Source organism: Schistocerca americana, chromosome 6 (assembly GCF_021461395.2).
Source record: "Schistocerca americana isolate TAMUIC-IGC-003095 chromosome 6, iqSchAmer2.1, whole genome shotgun sequence".
NCBI classification, from domain to species: domain Eukaryota; kingdom Metazoa; phylum Arthropoda; class Insecta; order Orthoptera; family Acrididae; genus Schistocerca; species Schistocerca americana.
Window position 1 is genome coordinate 583,781,819 of NC_060124.1, and position 19,546 is coordinate 583,801,364.

The 19,546-nt window shown below is 38.7% G+C and overlaps 2 protein-coding genes across 2 annotated transcripts in view; one reads left to right on the top strand and one right to left on the bottom strand.

The window, feature by feature from the left end:
* The window catches only part of LOC124619210 (glia maturation factor beta), a 37,867-nt gene extending 19,706 nt beyond the window's left edge, over positions 1–18,161 (top strand). Inside the window, exons 4-5 of the mRNA XM_047145430.1 lie at positions 6,948–7,080; positions 17,256–18,161. Of these exons, the coding sequence (XP_047001386.1) occupies positions 6,948–7,080; positions 17,256–17,395 (273 nt within the window). The 3' untranslated portion in view covers positions 17,396–18,161. The remainder of the gene's footprint in view (positions 1–6,947; positions 7,081–17,255) is intronic.
* The window catches only part of LOC124619209 (protein cornichon), an 81,093-nt gene continuing 78,953 nt past the window's right edge, over positions 17,407–19,546 (bottom strand). The window contains exon 5 of the mRNA XM_047145429.1: positions 17,407–17,696. Within this exon, the coding sequence (XP_047001385.1) occupies positions 17,669–17,696 (28 nt within the window). The 3' untranslated portion in view covers positions 17,407–17,668. The remainder of the gene's footprint in view (positions 17,697–19,546) is intronic.

A 19,546-nucleotide genomic window follows, 5' to 3' on the forward strand; every position in this document is an offset into this window, starting at 1 on the left:
TGTGCATGTAAACGCTGTGGCGTGAGTGGAAGACCAGATACAGGAATGCATGTCTGTAACCCCACTGCTTCCAGTGGCTTGGATGGCCTCCTCTCGGCCCCCTTGCCGTGAGGTGGTCATTTCAACAAGGTTGCAGCGTGGGCACTGTCTTTTTAGGCATCACCATTTGTTAAGTGGTGCTTCCCCACCACATTGTGTCCAACTTTCATCTGTCTGCCATTTCCTGATGGAAAGCCCTTTTTTTAATGGCTTACATTCCTGCTAGTGTTTGCCGTCTGAGCTACTGGCCGTTATAGCAAATGATGCACGGGCTGTTGATTGCGTTTTACTTTTTATCCATCATCACAATATGGCAAAGGCCATTTAATTTTTAGTTCTGGACCTCCGTCTCTGTATTGCATACTTTATAGACCTTTCTCCATGTCCTTGTTCTTAGCTGTCCTCCCTTCGATCAGCTGGGGTTGACATGTAGTCATGTTCAACTCCTCTCTTTGTTTTTGTGTTTTACAGTTTTGACGTGGGTGTGTATGACCCTAGTTGTTTTTGCACCTTAAAATGAAACAAAAAAGAATCCACTGTTAATAACATTTGCAACAATTCATGTGGACGCATCTGGGCCCACAAGCCAACTTATCTGTGCTGCGGTCGCTGCACAAAATTGCCACTGCTGCCCTTACGACACGACGATCCTGGCAGGCATCTGTGCTACAGGGACATCCAGAAACTTGTCTGTGTGTTTGCCCAATCTGCCGCTTCTGCTTGTATGATACACCAATCCTGGCGGGCATCTGTGCTGCGTCTATGTGTTTTAAAATGTTCATGTGACATTCACTATTACAGGGTACATGCAAATGATGCTCTGGTAACTATGCCATTTGTTATCAGATGATGATGAAACCATTATCAGTACATTCACTACCCTCAGGTTGCATACACCGTCATTGGATCAAAATCAACATCTCTCCAGATGCACTATATCTAAATAAATAAGAAACAGTATTAGGTCTATTCACTCTCTGTCAAGTGACACCAATGTTCTGGGTCTGAAAGATTTTTCACTGTATATTTTAAGCCTCTGCCTTCAGTTTGCTAGGTGAGACCTAAACCATTTATTTACAGCCCACTTATAACCAGTGCTTCAAGTTTACATGCGATCAGCTATGTCAAATGCTTTACCAGGATCTAGGATAAACCTGTTACATGTTTTCCTTCTAAAAGTACTTTTGTAAATTTTGCCATTGGTGGTTTTATCTTCTTTCCTGACTTGATTATAAACTGTTCCTTGCACAGAAGCTGTTATTTATTTAAATGACCCATAATTCCATTTTCTATTTTGATTTCTATTATTCTTGAAACTGATGTCTAGCCCTTTATATTTCTATATCTCCTTTGTGGATGGAAGGAAATTCTGTGTGGTATAACTAATCAGAAAAGTAACCAGATATGAATGACTCATTTATTACATCTCTTAGGGGTGTTTTTATGCTGTTAATACAGTCATTTAGTAGACACATTGGAACACCATGGAGAGCAGTTGGCATTTTACTCTGAAATTGATGTATGAACCCACCAATTTTATCCTTACCGGTGGACAGTGGTTGGTATGCCACCACTGTCAACGGCGTCTTCAGACATGCCTTTGCTGCTCATTCGGCCTCATCACTGAAGACAATTCGACTCCACTCAATGAGATTTCTGCCAAACATGTTCTGGAGGTGCCCCAGACAATGGTTGGATACCAGCTTTACAGTTGCGCACCATACGGCCCGACAACCAGGGTGTAGTCTCATTTCATAGGGAGAACATCCAACAACTCTGTCAATAACAGGTTATGTAAGGTCGAGAAGTGGATCGATGTGTTGTTGACTTGCTCTGTTTGTGAAGCTCATTGACTTGAATACATCATCCAATTTTTTTGAAAAGTAATCATTTGTTTGTACATGTACATCACATGTACTGATTTCTGTCCCATTTGGATAATTCCTTCATAATGTGTCATATTTTACTTCCTCTTTTTTGCAATAATGATATGACATCTCAAAGTTTTTATGTGATCAATAATGTAAGATAAGTGTCTGGTTATTCTTGTAGCAATTTGTAATGGGATATCCTCCTCTAGCATTACTTTGCCTCAGCAGTAGTTGTCAATACTAGTATTATTTTTTGGATTTTGGGCAGCTCAGTATTATCTCAGCTACTTTTCTGGAAACTTTCATATAATTTTATACACAGTGTACACAAACAAACACAAACATACACACAAAATTCAAGCTTTCGCAACAAACTGTTGCCTCATCAGGAAAGAGGGAAGGAGAGGGAAAGACGAAAGGATGTGGGTTTTAAGGGAGAGGGTAAGGAGTCATTCCAATCCCGGGAGCGGAAAGACTTACCTTAGGGGGAAAAAAGGATGGGTATACACTCGCACACACACACATATCCATCCACACATATACAGACACAAGCAGACATATTTAAAGAAAGTGTATACCCGTCCTTTTTTCCCCCTAAGGTAAGTCTTTCCGCTCCCGGGATTGGAATGATTCCTTACCCTCTCCCTTAAAACCCACATCCTTTCGTCTTTCCCTCTCCTTCCCTCTTTCCTGATGAGGCAACAGTTTGTTGCGACAGCTTGAATTTTGTATGTATGTTTGTGTTTGCTTGTGTGTCTATCGACCTGCCAGCGCTTTCGTTTGGTAAGTCACATCATCTTTGTTTTTAGATATATTTTTCCCACGTGGAATGTTTCCCTCTATTATATTTATACACAGTGTGTTATATTTCAAGCTAAAATTTATGAAAAGGAATTACATTATTTTGGATGCTATAATCTTTAAATACAAGTTCTGAATGTACAGTTAAAATTATTTTTTAGAAGCATTTGAAATTACAAATTATTTGGTACACTTAAAATCTAGTTCCGTTTACTATGTTTATTTCTGGATTCATTTATGAAATAATAATCAAAACTAATAGAAATTCATTTATCAAGAAAAATTGTAAACCCTTTGGAATATTGTTATTTCTGCTGAATGAAGTAGTAGTAAGCATGCCTCTGATGTGATCGGACGTATTTTTGTATTTTGTGCGAACAGTGTAATTTTGGCTTTGTTAATGTGAAAAATCAAAAGACTGTATGATATACTAAAATGTGGCAAAATATATTAATGTAACAACAAAACTTCTGCAACAACAATCTTCAACTTTATTTAGATCAATTCAATGATGAGGACCTAAGATGTGAGAATTTCAGCTTCAAGAATCAGAACCCTATACAAGTAGAACTGGAGCCAACTATACATGAAAGGACAAGTAAACTAGAAAGTTTACTGTAATCTTCACTCCTCTCCAATCTTCATAAAAGACTAATGTGGACAATAGCTGCAAGTAGGAAGGAGGGGGTAGATCACAACTTGTGAGATGGGTACAAGGTATTCAAGAACCTGTTGCTAACTTCATCCACTTTCATCATATTGTTATTTAAGTCTTCACAAATAAGAGATTGTCCGTCAGGTGTACATATCTTATCTAGAACTTGCATTAATTTTGCGAAAAAGTTAATTGACATAGCTGTGCTATATAAGCACAGAGTAGTCAGTTTTAAGTGTGTGTGTGTGTGTGTGTCTTTTTTTTTTTAACTCTGTCAGTGACAGCTTGAAATATTTTTCTTCTCTAATAATCTTTTGTAGTAATATGCTGATTGATGAGAAGTTAAAACTATGTATTCAGTTTCAGTTCTTTTGCACTAGTGTCCATTAAGCTGATGTAAGTTTAATTTCTAATTGTTGCACTTTGTTCCTTATTGATTGAACATTTTGGTGAAAGACTGTCAGTTAGTTAAAGTTATTTGACTTGGGCATTTCTTCTTCCTTCTTTCTATCAAAAAGCCCTTTAAATGGTAAGGAGGTTTTGTCCTTTTACTTACACTGCTGCTGCTAATGCTACTGCTACTGTGGCCATTGATTCCTCCTCAGCTTCTGGAAATCTTGCTCCCACTAATACTGTTTCTCCTTTTCCCCCACTTCACTGCATCCTGGTTTTCACATTCCTTGCTGTTACTGCTGTTGCACTAGCTGCTGATTCTGAAGACTATAATGATACTGCTGCTGAATTTGTTACTTTCTCCTTTGGCAGTGCCATCAAAATTATTCCACTTGCAGCTGCTGCATCTGTGACATCTACGGACAGGAGGCAGGCTTATCTTCAGTAGCCCACTGCTGCTTGTGTTCTTGAGGGAAACCTCTTCTCTGTTGTCTTCTGCTGTCTCTAGTGATACTGGATGACGTATGCCACTGTTTTTGAAGTTAGTTTTCATTAACTTCCCAAGGTTTCTTTCTTTCTGCATTCCATGTTTCTTGAAGCATCATTTTTTCCAGGTCAACTGTTCTGAGAAAGAACATGTCATTCATAGATTTGCAGATATTTTTGGTAGATCTTGTTGGTTTTCCTTATTTACACATGACCAGCCTATTGGATCATACACGTGTACCTGTGAGTAAGGCCTATTACAACAAATTTTTGTTTTTTTAGTCTGTTTAAGGGTGCCTTCTGTGTCCGAGGTGCTTCCGTAAGTTCATTTTTATATATCTCATTTGCACCACCAAATATTATGCATTGATTTTTCAATTTCTGATTAGTATAACTTAATTACATTTTTCAATTTTTTTTTACGTGTATACACCAAGTTTTTATAAAACCAGTAACTCTTGAGCCCATACTGATATCCTAATGTTTCTGCTGACCCTCTTCTGTGACTGTCAGAACAGAGGATAACATTCATGTTTCACTATCCAGAATGTCTTGTCTTATTTCAGTTTCTATGCATTCACATTCAATTGGTCACTTGGAAAGTTTGTTTTCATAGTGAATGTTGTTTCCATCACTCAAAGACAAAACTAAATGTCCATTTGAAAGTCCCTGATGAGGGAAGTCAGGTTTTTTATCTTTCATTGTATTATGATTTACTCTGTCAGAAATTTTACTGTCTTCAGCCAGGCACATAACTTTTTGGTTGCACATTAAATCAGTCTTGCTTCAAGATATTTTTAGGTTAAAATAGTTTTTTGTAACATTAACTGAATTTTCATGTGGTGATTGGCAGAATATGATAACAATATTAAACTGCTTTCAGACGTTTTGCAAAACAAAAGGAAATGTTTTCTATTTAACATAATCTTTTTATGTTACTGCACTGATAATATACTTTGAACTCTCTTTCTCCACAAGGTTCACATAAAAACTGCACCATATAATTAAAATGTCTCACAATCACACAATAAGTTTTGCAATTCCAAGTGAGCAAAACAGTATGAATTATACTGAAGGAACATATGTTGCTGAATGTAGTATACTATCTTTACTACACTACATTTAACTGAAGATAGTCACATTTTATAGAGAGATTTCCTGGAACTTGTATTCTTGTTACCAAGTTGTTTTCTTTTCAAAGTTGTTCAGCAGTATTGTATCTTCTTTAATAAGTCAGTTATTGTCTGAAGTTGGTCTTGGGAACCACAAACTGATTCACTAAATAAACAAATTCTGCAGAACATCCACAGTTTGTGATTTTTATTTATAAACATTAAATTGTTCTAGCAAGCAGTCAATGAATCCATTAACATTATTTTATTGTGTTGGATAATGGCAGTATCCATATCTTTAAAATCTGCACAAAAGCGTACAAGTGTGATGTGGAAAGTAGTATTTGGTCAGTCAAAACGTCTACATTAGCAGGATGCACACAGTAGAGGAATCAGGATAATTTTTATTGAAACAAATAATGCTACGGGCTGTTTCATCATCAGTTATTGATACAAAAGAACAGCCACTTCACCTGTTGTTTTTCTACATTATTTTCTTTTTTGTCTATCCATAATCTATGGGAGAGACATTCAATAAGTAATAGAACAAATTTTTTTCTCAATCAACTTTGACTGAAAAAAATGCGGAATTTGCTGTGGGACATTGTAAAATATTCCTGCTTCAGCCCGTATGAAGTTCAAACACATGGCAGCACTATATGTAGCCTTCAAAATGGCGTCTATGACAGAGGTACATTCCAAGCAGGGAGCTCTCATTGAGTTTTTTTTTTTTGGTGGAAAACCAGAGACTCACAGATACTCATAGGTGCCTGCAGAAAATGTCTATGGAGATCTGACATGAACAAAAACATGGTTAGTCAGTGGGCGAGATGTCCGTCATTGCAACAAGTTCACACAAACCTGTCTTATCTCACCTGTGCCAGCTGGCTGCTAACAACTTGACTCCTGCAATGAGTTCATGATCACAAAAATGCAAATGAACTTCTCCATTACAATGCAAGGCCTCACTCAAGTCTCTGAGAGCAGCTCACAAAACTTCATTGGACTGTTGTTCCTCATCCACATTACAGTCTGGATCTTGCACCTTCCAACTTCCATCCCTTTGGCCTAATGAAGGGTATACTTTATGGGAAGTAGAACATGAATGATGGGGAGGTTATTGATGCAGCAAGACATTGGATCTGATGTTGACCAGTAGTGTGCTACCATGTGGGCATATAGGCCAGTGCATTGAATGGAATTATGTTGAAAAATAGTGTTTTATTAGCCAGAAGAGTGGGGAATGATATGGTGTATTGAAATCCTGAATAAAGCCAACCTTCATTCAGCAAAAAGTGTTGCATTATTTATTGAACACCTCTCGTAATCCTGACACTTCACATCTTTGACTTTTACACTTTTCATCATCCTATGCCAACTGCTTTAGTTTTATCTGTTTATGTTCTGGACTGCAGTTTTACCCATGTGTTGTGAATGCAATGAGTGAGGCATTATGCAATGACTGTTGGAATTATTTAGTTTGCAGTTTTCATTATTTTCTCAAACCTAAACAAAAGTGATAACACATGCATGGAATTTTGGTACTTTCTGTCCTTCCCCAGATACTAATTCAAAGCCCTTTTTCCGTAGGATGTAAGTCCTGATGACCTCAGAGAACTCCTCCCAAGCCATCAGCCAAGGTTTGTTGTTTATAGTTACCGAATGGAACATAAAGATGGAAGAATCTCATTTCCCATGTGTTTCATCTACATCACACCAAGAGGTTTGTATGGCATTAAAATGTAAGCTTGGGAATAACTGAGAGACACTTATATCTTTAATTAAGAATAGAACGTCCGAGATGAAAGAAGAAAAAGAAACTGTGCTAGAATAGTGTAGCTCATTGGTTAAGCACCAGACTACAAATCTAAAGGTTTGTGTGTCACTCCCTTATTTAAATGATCTCTCAAGAGACCTGTGGTGAAATTTAAGAAGTGGGATGTTTTGTGCAGTGATTGCAACTTAACACTAAACAGTAGAAAATCTAGTGTGTAATTTCTGTACAGAATCAGCAGTAAATCATTACTCAGTCACACCTTTCAATATGTGGCACAAAATAGAATAGTAAAGGAAGAGATAAGGCGACAAAGACAAATGCCACTAAGTGGTATATTGGGAAAATTACCAGAAATGTATGTGGGTCATTCAATAATTAAAGGGACAAATTGGTCTCTAGAAAAAAGCATTTATTTGTACAGAACAGTACTTTTTCTTCATTTCAATATAATCCTCTTGAACATTTTGTTCCAATGGGCTAAAAGCTTTTTCATTGTGACTGCAAAGAACTCTATCTTGATGTTTGAACCAATTTTCCACTAACTTTTTCACCTCCTCGTTGTCCTGGAACCTCTCCCCAGGTAATGCCCCCTTCAGTGCACCAAACAAATGGAAATCACTAGGGCTAAATCAGGACTGTAAGGGGTATGAGGCAGTATTTCCCAGCCCATTTTGTCGATGGTTTCATGGGCTTATTGTGCAATGTGAGGATGTGTGTTGTCTTGCTGGAGAATCATACCTCTCATCTGAGACCCACGATGTCTCTCCCTCATGGCTGGCTTCACCTTGTTTAAAAGCAAATCCAAGTAGCATTGGCTGTTCATTGTATGCTGCTCTTTGAGATAATCACAAAAAACTAGACCTTCAGCATCCCAAAACACTGTCAACATGACTTTTCCTGCTTGGGTTTTTAACTTTTTCTTGACAGGTGAGTTGGTGTGCTTCCACTCCATGCATTGTCTTTTTTATTCTGGCTCATAATAGTGATCCCAATTTTCAACACAAGTTAAAATTTTGTTAAGGAAGTGCTCATCTTCTCTTTCATAATGTTCCTTTAACTCTGTGCACACTCTCAACCTTGTTTCCTTGTGTAGCCGTGTTAACTCCTTTGGGACTTATCTTGCACGTTTTGTGGTACTTCTGCTTGTTACAGATAATGTTATGAACTGTACCAGTACTAACATGAAACTTATCAACTATAATTTCCACAGTCAGCACGAACAATGTCATCAATTCGACTTTCAAGTGACGGAGTTGAAACTGCTAACGGATGGCCAGAACAGTGTTCGTCAGCCATTGAGTCGCGACCATTTTTGAACTGCTCTACCCACTTGTAAAAATTTACACGATTCAAACAACAGTCACCATAAACTTTAGATGTTCTACACTTCATATTCACTGGTTTCTTGCCATCAGCAAGTAAACAATGAATAATGAAATGTTGTTCAACTAATGTGGACATTTCAAGTGGACTCACCATCCTGAAATGTATTTTTGAGGTTATAAACAAAACAATGTTGATACATCAGCTGATCAGGGCTCATCCCTGTGATGCCAACTTAAAACCATAGAAGTAAGAAACTTGCCCTACTAACAGTTTTTTCCCCAGACCATTTTGTCTCTCTTAACTACTGAATGACCCTTGTAGTTCCTCCATAACAGGTGTACCTTGCACAACACTTGTAGTGTTATCTTCACAATGAATGAACACAAGTTTAATGATAAATTTATTTGTGTCACACAGTAATTTCATAGATGCTCAACAAACTCCAGTGATAGGTACCATTATTTGAAGGACTGTAAAAGATTCTGTTTTCCTTTTGAAACATACCATGCAGCAAACAACCATAGAATCAGAGAAATTACGATATAACAGAAGCACAGTGGCAGCCAGTTTTCTTGTGTGACATGTAAGGGTGGAACTGGGGGGGGAGGATTGGATTTCAGATTTTCATAGTTTTTCTTTTTCTTAAGCATACTTTAAATATAATATTTCACCGGAAGTGTTTTACTTTACCGGTAAATCATCTGGTAGACCATATCATGAATGTTTTTCTTAACATTCTTAATTTGGAACAAAAAAATCAATTTTTGACAAAATAAGGTACTTGGTACTTGAATAGGTAAAAAAACCTACTCACCAAGCGGCAGCAGAACACTCGTAATGGTCTGCGTGTGTGCGTGCGTGTGTGTGTGTGTGTGTGTGTGTGTTTTTCTGCCGCCACTTGGTGAGTAGATTTTTTTATCTATCCAATTACCTTATTCTTAATTTGGAGTAACTTAAGACAGAAATGCTAAATAAAATGTGTTACTTACATAGCAGCTGCTGCAGAAGATGGCCATCTTGCATCACTATGAATTCTAATATTTTGTTGAATCTTTCATCTGGTATATCCCAAATCAATAAATGAGCAGGCTTGAAATAAAGCACAATTCTGTTTTCTGACTTCATATCACTTAATTAAACATTAATTCTGTGATAATGCAACACAGAAATAGTTGGCACTTGATAGCTGTCTTCCTTTTTGTACAATATTTCCTCCACTGCAACCTGTGAGCGCACACTTCTCTGGAACATGACACGTTGTCGTCATTGTTCCTTTACAATACTTACACCTTTTACCTGTATAGTGTTACTCGAGCTATATAACTGGCCATGGTTCCAAGCATCATGAATATAGAAGTTGTACACCTACTATTGTCATTTGAATTATAAATATCGTATGTCGTAGTGGGGAAAATTAACTGTTCTGCAGCTGTATAGCTTGGAAAGCAGACCATTATTCAAAAAATACTAAGAAATGAACCTTCAAAATTTGTTTTCTGTTACTCTGACAGTACAATTTTTGCAGACTAATAAACCTAGATAAATATACAGATGTGCGATACCTCAAAGAGAAACTCAAAATGGCAGGGTTCATCCAAGGAGAATAGGAAAGCAAAAACAGAAATGCTGAATTTCGTTTTCAAATGTTTATTTGCTAAGGAAGATGCAGGATTACTGCCTCAGTTTAATTCATGTAACACTGAAAAGGTGAGTAAGGTGAGTGATGTAGATATTAATGCCACAGCATTGAGAAACAGCTGAAGCCACTACCATATAACCAACAAGATTCCAGGGCCTGATGGAATCCCATTAGATTTTATAAAGAATTTGCTGCTGTGCTGGGTCCAATTTAATTCATAATATACAGTAGCAGTATTATGGAAAGGATAGTTGCTACTCACCATATAGCAGATATGCTGATTAGAAAATAGTAACAAAGGAAAACAGCACTGGGTTAAGGATGGAAGAAAAGCCATCAGGCAAAATCAGACATTGGAAAAACCAGGATGGAATGTAACGATATTATGAAAAGGAGAGTTTCTACTTGCCAATTTATTTGTTTTCAGAGCTGAAAATGCGCGTGCCTGACCCCCCCTCCCCCATAGTGTGCTGGCTGACTGGGCCAGGCTATTGCGGCATAATTGCAGCTCAACTACAGGTGAGCGTTTTATCAGCTGGAGTGAGCAAAAGGAAAAAGGAAGCAGGTAGTAGGAGGGTGGGTTAGGGAAGGGCGGCTGACAGGTGGTAGGAAGGGGCAACTGGTGTATGGAAAAAAATGCGGGAAAGAGAGGCAGCAAGTGCACTGAATAGGGATGCGCCATGAGTAACAGCACAAAATGATGCAGAGTGCAGTGGCTTGGATTGTATTGTATTGGGAGACAGAACAGAGGAAGAAGAGATTGCAGCAAAGATGCAGATGAAGGGTGCGGGATGAGTGATGTTAGTTGGGTGTGGAGGAGAGGGTTTGCAGATACTGGGGCCAGGACAATTATAGGATCAATAGATTTGTTGCAAAGACAGTTCCCATCTACATAATTCAGCAAATCTGGTTTAGGGGGGGGGGGGGGGGGGGGAGTCAGATAGCCCAGAATGTGAAGCAGTGACCATGCTGTGCTCAGCTGCCTGTTTAACCTCGTATTGTCAACTCTGCTCTTGGTCACGGTTTGCCAGAGGCAATTTAGCCCCGTGGACAGCTGGTTGGTGGTCTTGCCCACATAAAATACTGTGTAGAAACTGCAGCAGAATTGGTATATGATATGACTTTTCATAGATCGCACTGCCTCTGCTAGGATAGGATAAGCTTGTGTCGGGACTAGAGTAGGATGCGCTGAGTGGTTACAGCAGGCAGGTCTTCCACAGGTGTATGACCCATGTGGCAATGGGCTGGAAGTAGGTGTCACATAATAATGTACTAGGATATTGCATAGATTGGGTGGGTGGAAGAATACAATGTCAGGATTAAAGATGTGTTTCCGGGTGTTCTGAAGATTTATTGTTTCCATTTTATGCTCAATATATCAACAACAAATTCAGCTGTCTTCTTCAGGTGCTAAGATATGCTGTTATGGGCACTTGTTGCTGAGACTCCAACCAGATTGTGAATTATTGTTGGTCTCTCAGTGATGTGTATAGCCAAGTTCAATTCCTTATGCCCGTTATGCACTTCAGTGCTCTTGTTTTTCAGAGTTGAAATATTGCACATAACATGGAAAAAAACAACTTGGCTGAACACGAGAGATCTTACTACTTTGGGAGTGATGGGAAGCAGAGGGAGTTTGCTGTTTCTCTTTTCTGGGCATGATAAGTAGTTAAGGTCTGGTGAAGGATATTGTTCAGTTTTTCCAGTCTGGGATCATACTCAGTGATGAGGGGTTGCTACTTTGAAGCTGGTTCTTAGGGATGGTCAGAGAATTTGAAGCATGTGTGGACATGGCATAGGAAATCTGTTTGTGGACCATGTTCGTGAAGGTCTTAGAGCTTTACCATACTTTCAAAGGGGATTGTTTGTCACTGCAGATGTGCTGTCCATTGGTTGCCTGACTATGGGTGTTATTTTTTTTTGTGTGGAAGGAATGACAGCTATCAAAATGCTTAGTATGGGCAGAGGGATAGACAGTGGAGCCATTTGAGATGAGGAAGTCAACATCCAGGAAAGTTGGACTGAGGAGAACCAGATGGAGTGGATGGGAGAGAAGGTGTTAAGGCTGTGGAAGAATGAGGATAGGATATCTTGGTCCCGAGTTCAGCTCAGGAACATATCATCAATGAACCTGGACCAGACAAAGGATTTGGGATTTTGAGTAGTCTGCAAAGTTTCTTTTAGTTGGCCCATAAAGAGGTTGGCATGGCAGGATGCTATGTAGGTGCTTATTGCTGTACCGCATATATATCTACCCCTTAACACGGAAGTAGCTATGTGTGAGGATGTAGTTAGTTACATGTATAAGAAATGAAGTGGTGGGTTTGGAGTTAGGACGTTGAGATATTTGGTGTTTGAAGGTGGCAAGGTTGTGAGCATGGGGAATGTTGGTGGTAATAGGGTGGCAGTAGTTGAGAGCTGATGAAAGAAGTGGTTCATGTCTTTAATATGCTATGGGCATGTGATTGGAAGTGCTGCTCAACAACAGAGATTCTTTCATTGGGAGCACAAAAACGTGCTGCAATGGGGCATCCATGATTGTTGGGTTTATATTTGGGAAGCATGTAGGAGGTTAGTGTTACATACTTATTAGGGTTAGGAAGGATATGAATTCGGGGGAGAGATCCTGTGATCCAATTAAGGATTTGAGAAGGCATTGGAGGTTAAGCTGAAGTTTGTGATGGGACCACTACAGCAAGGCTATGAAGGAGTAACATAGTTGGTTGTTGCCTTCTGCCACGTGATCACTGCAGTTCATCATTGACAGTGATACAGCCTTTGTCCATACAAAGAATGATAAAATCGAGGCCTGTCTTGGATGTTATGAATGGCTGTTCTTTCACCCATTTCAAGCCTTATTGTCCTGGGAAGGGAGGACCTAGAAAGGGTGAGGGCAAGTTGATATAAAGCATTTGTGGAAGGTAAACAGGGAGTGTTTAAGTGGGAATGAGACAGTGTCACAGTTGGTTGGTGTTGGGATTTGCGACAAAAAAATATTTGCACTGTAGGAATCAGGAGGAGGAGGAGAGATTTCTGACAACTACACTTTGATTGAACTTGTGCGGGGGTGTGGAAGGTGAGCCCTTTGGACTGAAACATCCTTCACTAACTGTCAACCACGCTGACCCCTTTACCATTTGGATCCCATACTCCAGCACTGTTGACATCACCTCCCTATATGCCAACAACCACCATGCTCCTGGTCTTGCTGCTATCGATCGCTACCTCTCCCGTATCCTTATGACTCCAAGCCTACCTTATACATCTAACTACACCCTTGTGCATAACCACTTCTTCTTTGAGGGTAGGATGTACAAATCTATGGCTTGGTGATGGGCACATGTAGGGTACTTTCTTAGCCAACCAAATACCCCAACCCCTTGTCTGATTCAGGATCATTGATATCTTCATGGCATGGACCCAGGGCTAAGACATCCTGTTCTCATTTTTCCACAGCCTCAGTACATTCTCTCCTCCTCAGCCCAATGTGCCATCTTCCTGAAAGTTGACCTCCACCTTGCTAATGGCTCTGACTGTACCTGTGTCCATATCAAGCCCATTAACTATCAACAGCAGCTATGTTTTAACAGCTGTCATTCATTTCACACCAAAAAGTCATTCCCATGTAGTGTGGCTATTCATCGACGGCAGATCTGCAGTGATAAGAAATACCTTTCCCAGATGTTGAAGGTTTCTCCCAGATGTTTTAGATTCACTTCACAGCTGTGTGATTTATGTTATACAGAATATTTACACTTTTAAGGCTCTTTCCATAATAATTTTAATTTTCAGTAATATCTTAATGTGTGTTAGATAGGTATGTACATAGAGAAAGTGTAAATTGCTTAGCTGTTGGATAAAGGCCTACACACACACACACACACACACACACACACACGCGTACGTACCTGCCTCCTTTCCTTTCATCCAAAAGCTAAGCATTTTTCTGTGTGCACTGCCAGCAACTAAAGTTTTCAAATGATACATGAGATCATTTTGAAATTGTATATTGAAATCTGTTAATTACTGTAAAACAGATTATTTTACCTCAGTATGTGTATAGGGAAGGCATGTGTCTAGAGAGAAATTATTGTAACCAGTTCTCACTGTTCACACTGATAGGTTTATACATCTTTAATTGAAGAATTAAGTTGCTAGAATGCCCCACATTGTTCAGAAGTTTGTAACCTACAATGTAATTTGGCAGTATAAATTCCTTTCCCTGGCGTTACTTTAATACAGATTCCATCAAAAATTACACTTAAAATTGAGATGATAAATTATTGTACTTTGGTTAGCTCAAACCAAAATAACAAATATTGTAGATATGAATCATGGATAATTTTTCTACTGCTGTGCCAATGCAGGTTGAATAATGCTGTACTGGTGGAATAACCAGGAAGGAATGCACAGGAGAGCAGTAAGGTGGCATTGCACCCTTAGCAAAATCCCATGCCTTTGGTGGTGTGCAATCTACAGCAAGAGGTTTGTGGCCCATCAGGCAGCTGGTGAATGCTTTTTCACACTGCATAAAACTTATTTACCTGTAAATATTTTCTTCACTCTATGCTCGTATCTTTCAGAATAAGGTGGCGGTCAAAGTCTAGTACTTTCATGTTGCACTTCACGTGCATGCTGGAATTAATGGGCTTATCACTGAAAAAGCCAACATGCATTTAACTAACTGCAATTAAATTAATGTGGCATGAATGAGTCAACACTGCTGGTAATATGCTTTGTAAGAGCACTCACCAGCATTCTAAACTTTTAGTAGTTATGAAGAGAAATATCAAGTGTATGTAGCACATCTATAACACTTGTGTTGTTTCTTACTATAGAGAGAATTTTCAAATAAAAGATCTGAAGTACCCCATAACCATGCAGTACTTAAATCAGAAGTCACCCGAAAGGACACACCAAAACATATTTCATGTGGCCATTTGGTGGTATGTTAATAAACAATTAGATTGAGTATGAAAGCACTATTCAACTCTACTGCCCCCTAGTCAGGGTGATTGACAGTTTAGAGAAAGTATGTAAGAAATGAATGTGAAAAACAGCACAGTCAACTGAAGATACTCCCACAAAACTCTCCATAAATCAAATAGAACACTATTTCAGAAATCTTATTTTAATGCTTTTCACCTAAAATCCCTATTTTGGTATTAAACGGTGTCTGATTCACTCCAAGATTGCTGCAGTGCCAGTACAGTGCATTTGGGATGAGCATTAGTTAGCTCTAAACTAGAAATTTGTTCAATTATCAGAGTTACTGGATATTTTCATGAGAAATATAGAAGCAAACAAAAATGTTTAACAGTTACGGATTACTAACATACGTTCGTGTTAAAATAATGTGAATTTGGGACCAGCCAAAGAGGGCAAAGATGTGTGACCTGTTTCAGAGGTATGTTGGGAGAGATTCCAGAGGAAGTGACATTGTAAAGAAAACTGTCTTGAAAACAATTTCCAAGCTTTTTTAAAATGGGAAATGTGGAACTTTTAGTATATATTACAGACGCATTGTCAAACATAGTATTTATATTCAGTTTAAACCCCCCACCCGCAATAGAACAGAAGGAAAAAGACCAATGTCTAGGTGGTGGAGGAAATTGACTGCTACTGTGGTTCCTTCAGCATCTTGGCAACCAACTGAAGTGATTTAGGGAATCTATATTAGGAGTATTTGAAGCCACTGCACATAGAGGGACAATGACAAAACACACACACACACACACACACACACACACAGTGAATCCCTAACATCTGAAATGCAGAGCTCATTTGTGAAGCCAAAGCAGGAACTAGCAATGGAAAAATGCACAGGTGTTGATGGCAACTGAATTGAAACCTTGTTTACTATGTTAAGAGAATAGTTACCATCTTGTAATTTTTTTTTTATCTTTCCAATTCAGGTCGCAAAAACAGTGTCATTGCTGACCTTGATGCATGCAGGACAGGAGAAACACAATGTCATCACGTGTGCCTTTCCTAGACTTGCGCTGTACTTTTTGTAACATATTCAAATCGTTTGACGATTAACTTCTAATAGGTTGAAACCTTGTATCCATCTGTGCTGATAATGAAGTGAAATCTAATTCTTAGTAGAATTAACAAGTAATCAAATCTTTCTGTGTACATTCATTATGGGCAAAGTATTCAGAATTTCACTAAACAGAATAGAGGATCATTAAAGTAACAGGGTTTGTATGCATGACAAGATGCAAATTTTAATAGTACTTATGACATACACATTCTGTAATTATCTGAAGCATGTGTGCACGTTTCATACTCCTTTATGAATTTTGTTTTCATATTTTGGAATTTCCGCATTAAACACACAATGTTTGAGATATTTCTCCCCATCTTAAGACCCGAGTTACTGTGGCAATTCTATTTACTTGTAAACCACTTAAATACTGTATATATACTCTCATTTTATGCTGTGGAAATATCTATGCAGAATGAGAGCAAAGAAACATATGATCCTCAGCACTTCATTATGTCAGCGAGAGAAAATGGCTGACAGAATAACTTAAATTCCTTTGCAATTCAAATGTTCATTTACACTTTCATCACTTTTTTTTTTAATTTCCTGATGTCAATAGATAATTTCATCATACCCTGGTAAAATAATGTTTAAGAATGAAAAAACAAGAATTATGGTTTTTAACATGAAAAACAAATTCTTTGTGTATATATTTTTAAATATTCATACTAACATTTGCATCACACTAAAGATTTCTTTCCAAAATAAATGGTTTTTTGAAAACTTTCTTGTGCTGTGTGTATCGCATTTTATAACAGTAAATATTAATTATTTAGCACTAACATAATCTGAACTGACTTTGAAACATATTTTATCATGCTGATAAATGAATTACCCATCTCACTACAGCTTGAGCAAAATTTAAGGGCTGACTAATTCAAAGATAATATTTTGTCACAGAATACAGTATGATCCAAGTTTTAAATGTACATTTCAGCAAAGTTTTTTTTACAAGTATTTTGAAAGAGAAGAAAGAAGGTGTGTTCATGTTGAAAACAAAAACTGTTTCTTCAATAAATTACAATTCTACTGGGAACATTAAAGATTTAATATTGTATTAATTGTAGCTGATGTGATTGAAAGGTAATAAACAATTTTCACTTTCAGATAGCCAAATGGAGTTGCAGATAATGTATGCTGGCACGAAATTGGCTCTGCAAAAGGAAGCTGACCTGACTCGCGTTTATGAGGTCCGCGAGCTTGATGAATTAACAGAGGAGTGGCTGCAGGAAAAGCTCAGCAAGTGAAAGCCACAGCATAATTATAAAAACTGTTTATATTAAAGTTCATTAATCTACAGTATTTTGTACAAATCACATCTAAAAAATGGAGCTGACCAGTTACATGCAAATAAGATAACAGCCAAGTTTTTATGAATAGTGGTGAAACACTCCCATTCTGCTACTTAGGAGATATTTGCAACACTGTGATGTATGAGCACACAAACACACACAGTTGTCCATGACTATAATTGTGACCAGAGGTAATGAATACTGTATGCACAGGCTCCCAGCTGCAGTTTAGTTTGATATGAGGGAGTAGATCATGCTGCAACAAAAGAAAACAAATTATTACTGAATAAATCTTTTAGAATGGAGAGACCTTGTTACATTCACAACTCTAAGAAATAATGAAAGGAAAATGCAGCTTTCTTTCCTTTACAAATATTTAAATATTGTTTTCCACTTTCAAACTACTGCTTGATATGTAACTTTACCTGACCCAGTTAACTGGTACAGCAATTTCCACTGAAGATTTAAATAGCTGCTAAACAAAATCTGTATTCAAAAGTACACAATAAGAGCATTAACAATTTTTATTGCAAGTTTCATAACATGCCTCACTATAGGTACTTCCACAGTATACACATCTATTGTCTTTTGTAGCACAAATATTAACTCTGAACTGAGTTCTAAGCAGAAAAGTACAAAATAATGATTTATACATTGTTTTGAATGTATTTATGATTGTTATTTTCATCAATAAAGGGACCAAAGGACAAGTTGCATTTAATCTTGTAGTTCTCATCCATCCATTTCCGGGATAATTTGTCACTGAAATACAAATTCTGTAAAACAGGAACTTCTATATGAAAAGGAAAGTTGCTACTCACCATGTAGCGGGGACGCTCAGTCGCAGATAGGTGCAACAAACAGAGTGTCACAAAGCCTTTGGCCAGTAAGGCCTTTGTCAAAAAAATAGACTACAGACATGACAGCAATCTCCAATCTCAGGCAACTGGGGCCACACTGAGCAGCAGCACCAGTGCATGATAGGACTGGCGACCGGGGTTAGCATGGTAGGGGTTGCGGACAATGAAGTGCTGCAGGTTAGACGGAGGGCAGGCGAGAGGTTGGGAAGGGGAGGGTTAGCGGGAAAGGAGAGAAGTAAAAATACTGGGTGCGATGGTGGAATGAGGGCAGTGTAGTACTGGACTGCTAACAGGGAAGGGGAAGAATGGGAGAGGACAATGACTAATGACGGTTGAGGCCAGGAGGCTTATGGGAATATAGGATATTTGCAGGGAAAGTTGCCACCTACACAATTCAGAAAAACTGGTGTTGGTGGGAAGGATCCATATGGCACAGGCTGTGAAGCAGTCATTGAAATGAAGGATGTTATGTTTGGCAGCATGCTCAGCAATTGTGCGGTCCAGCTGTTTCTTGGCCACAGTTTGTCGGTGGCTGTACTTTCACACAGACAGCTTGTTGGCTGTCATGCCCATGTAGAATGCAGCACAGTGGTTGCAGCTCAGCTTGTAGATCACATGACTGGTTTCACAGGTAGCCCTACCAGTGATGGGATAGGTGATGTTTGTGACCGAACTGGAGTAATTGGTGGTGGGAGGACGTATGGGACAGGTTTTGCATCTAGTTCTATTACAGGGGTACGAGCCACGAGATACAGGGTTGTGTAGGGATGGATGAGTATATTGTGTAGGTTCGGCGGATAGTGGAATACCAGTGTGGGAGGGGCGGGAAGGGTAGTGGGCAGGACATTTCCAATTTCGGAGCACAACAAGAGGTAGTCGAAATCCTGGCAGAGAATGGAATTCAGTTGCTCTGGGACAACAAAAAGACTGTAACAAATAAAGGTCTAAATTACCTTCTCTGCTAGGGTTTTGACGACCTCTCATCGTGCCCTGAAATGAGAAATGTCTTGCCCACTATCCTTCCCACCTCTTCCACAATGATATTCCACCATCCACCAAACCTACAGAATATACCCATCTATCCCCACACAACCCCTTCTCCCAACCCCTTACCTCATGGCTCACACCCCTGTAATAGTCCTAGATTCAAGACCTGCCCTACACATCCACCAACCCATCACCTACTTCAGTCCGGTCACAAAGATCACCTACCCCACCAAAGGCGGGGCTTCCTGTGAAACTAGTC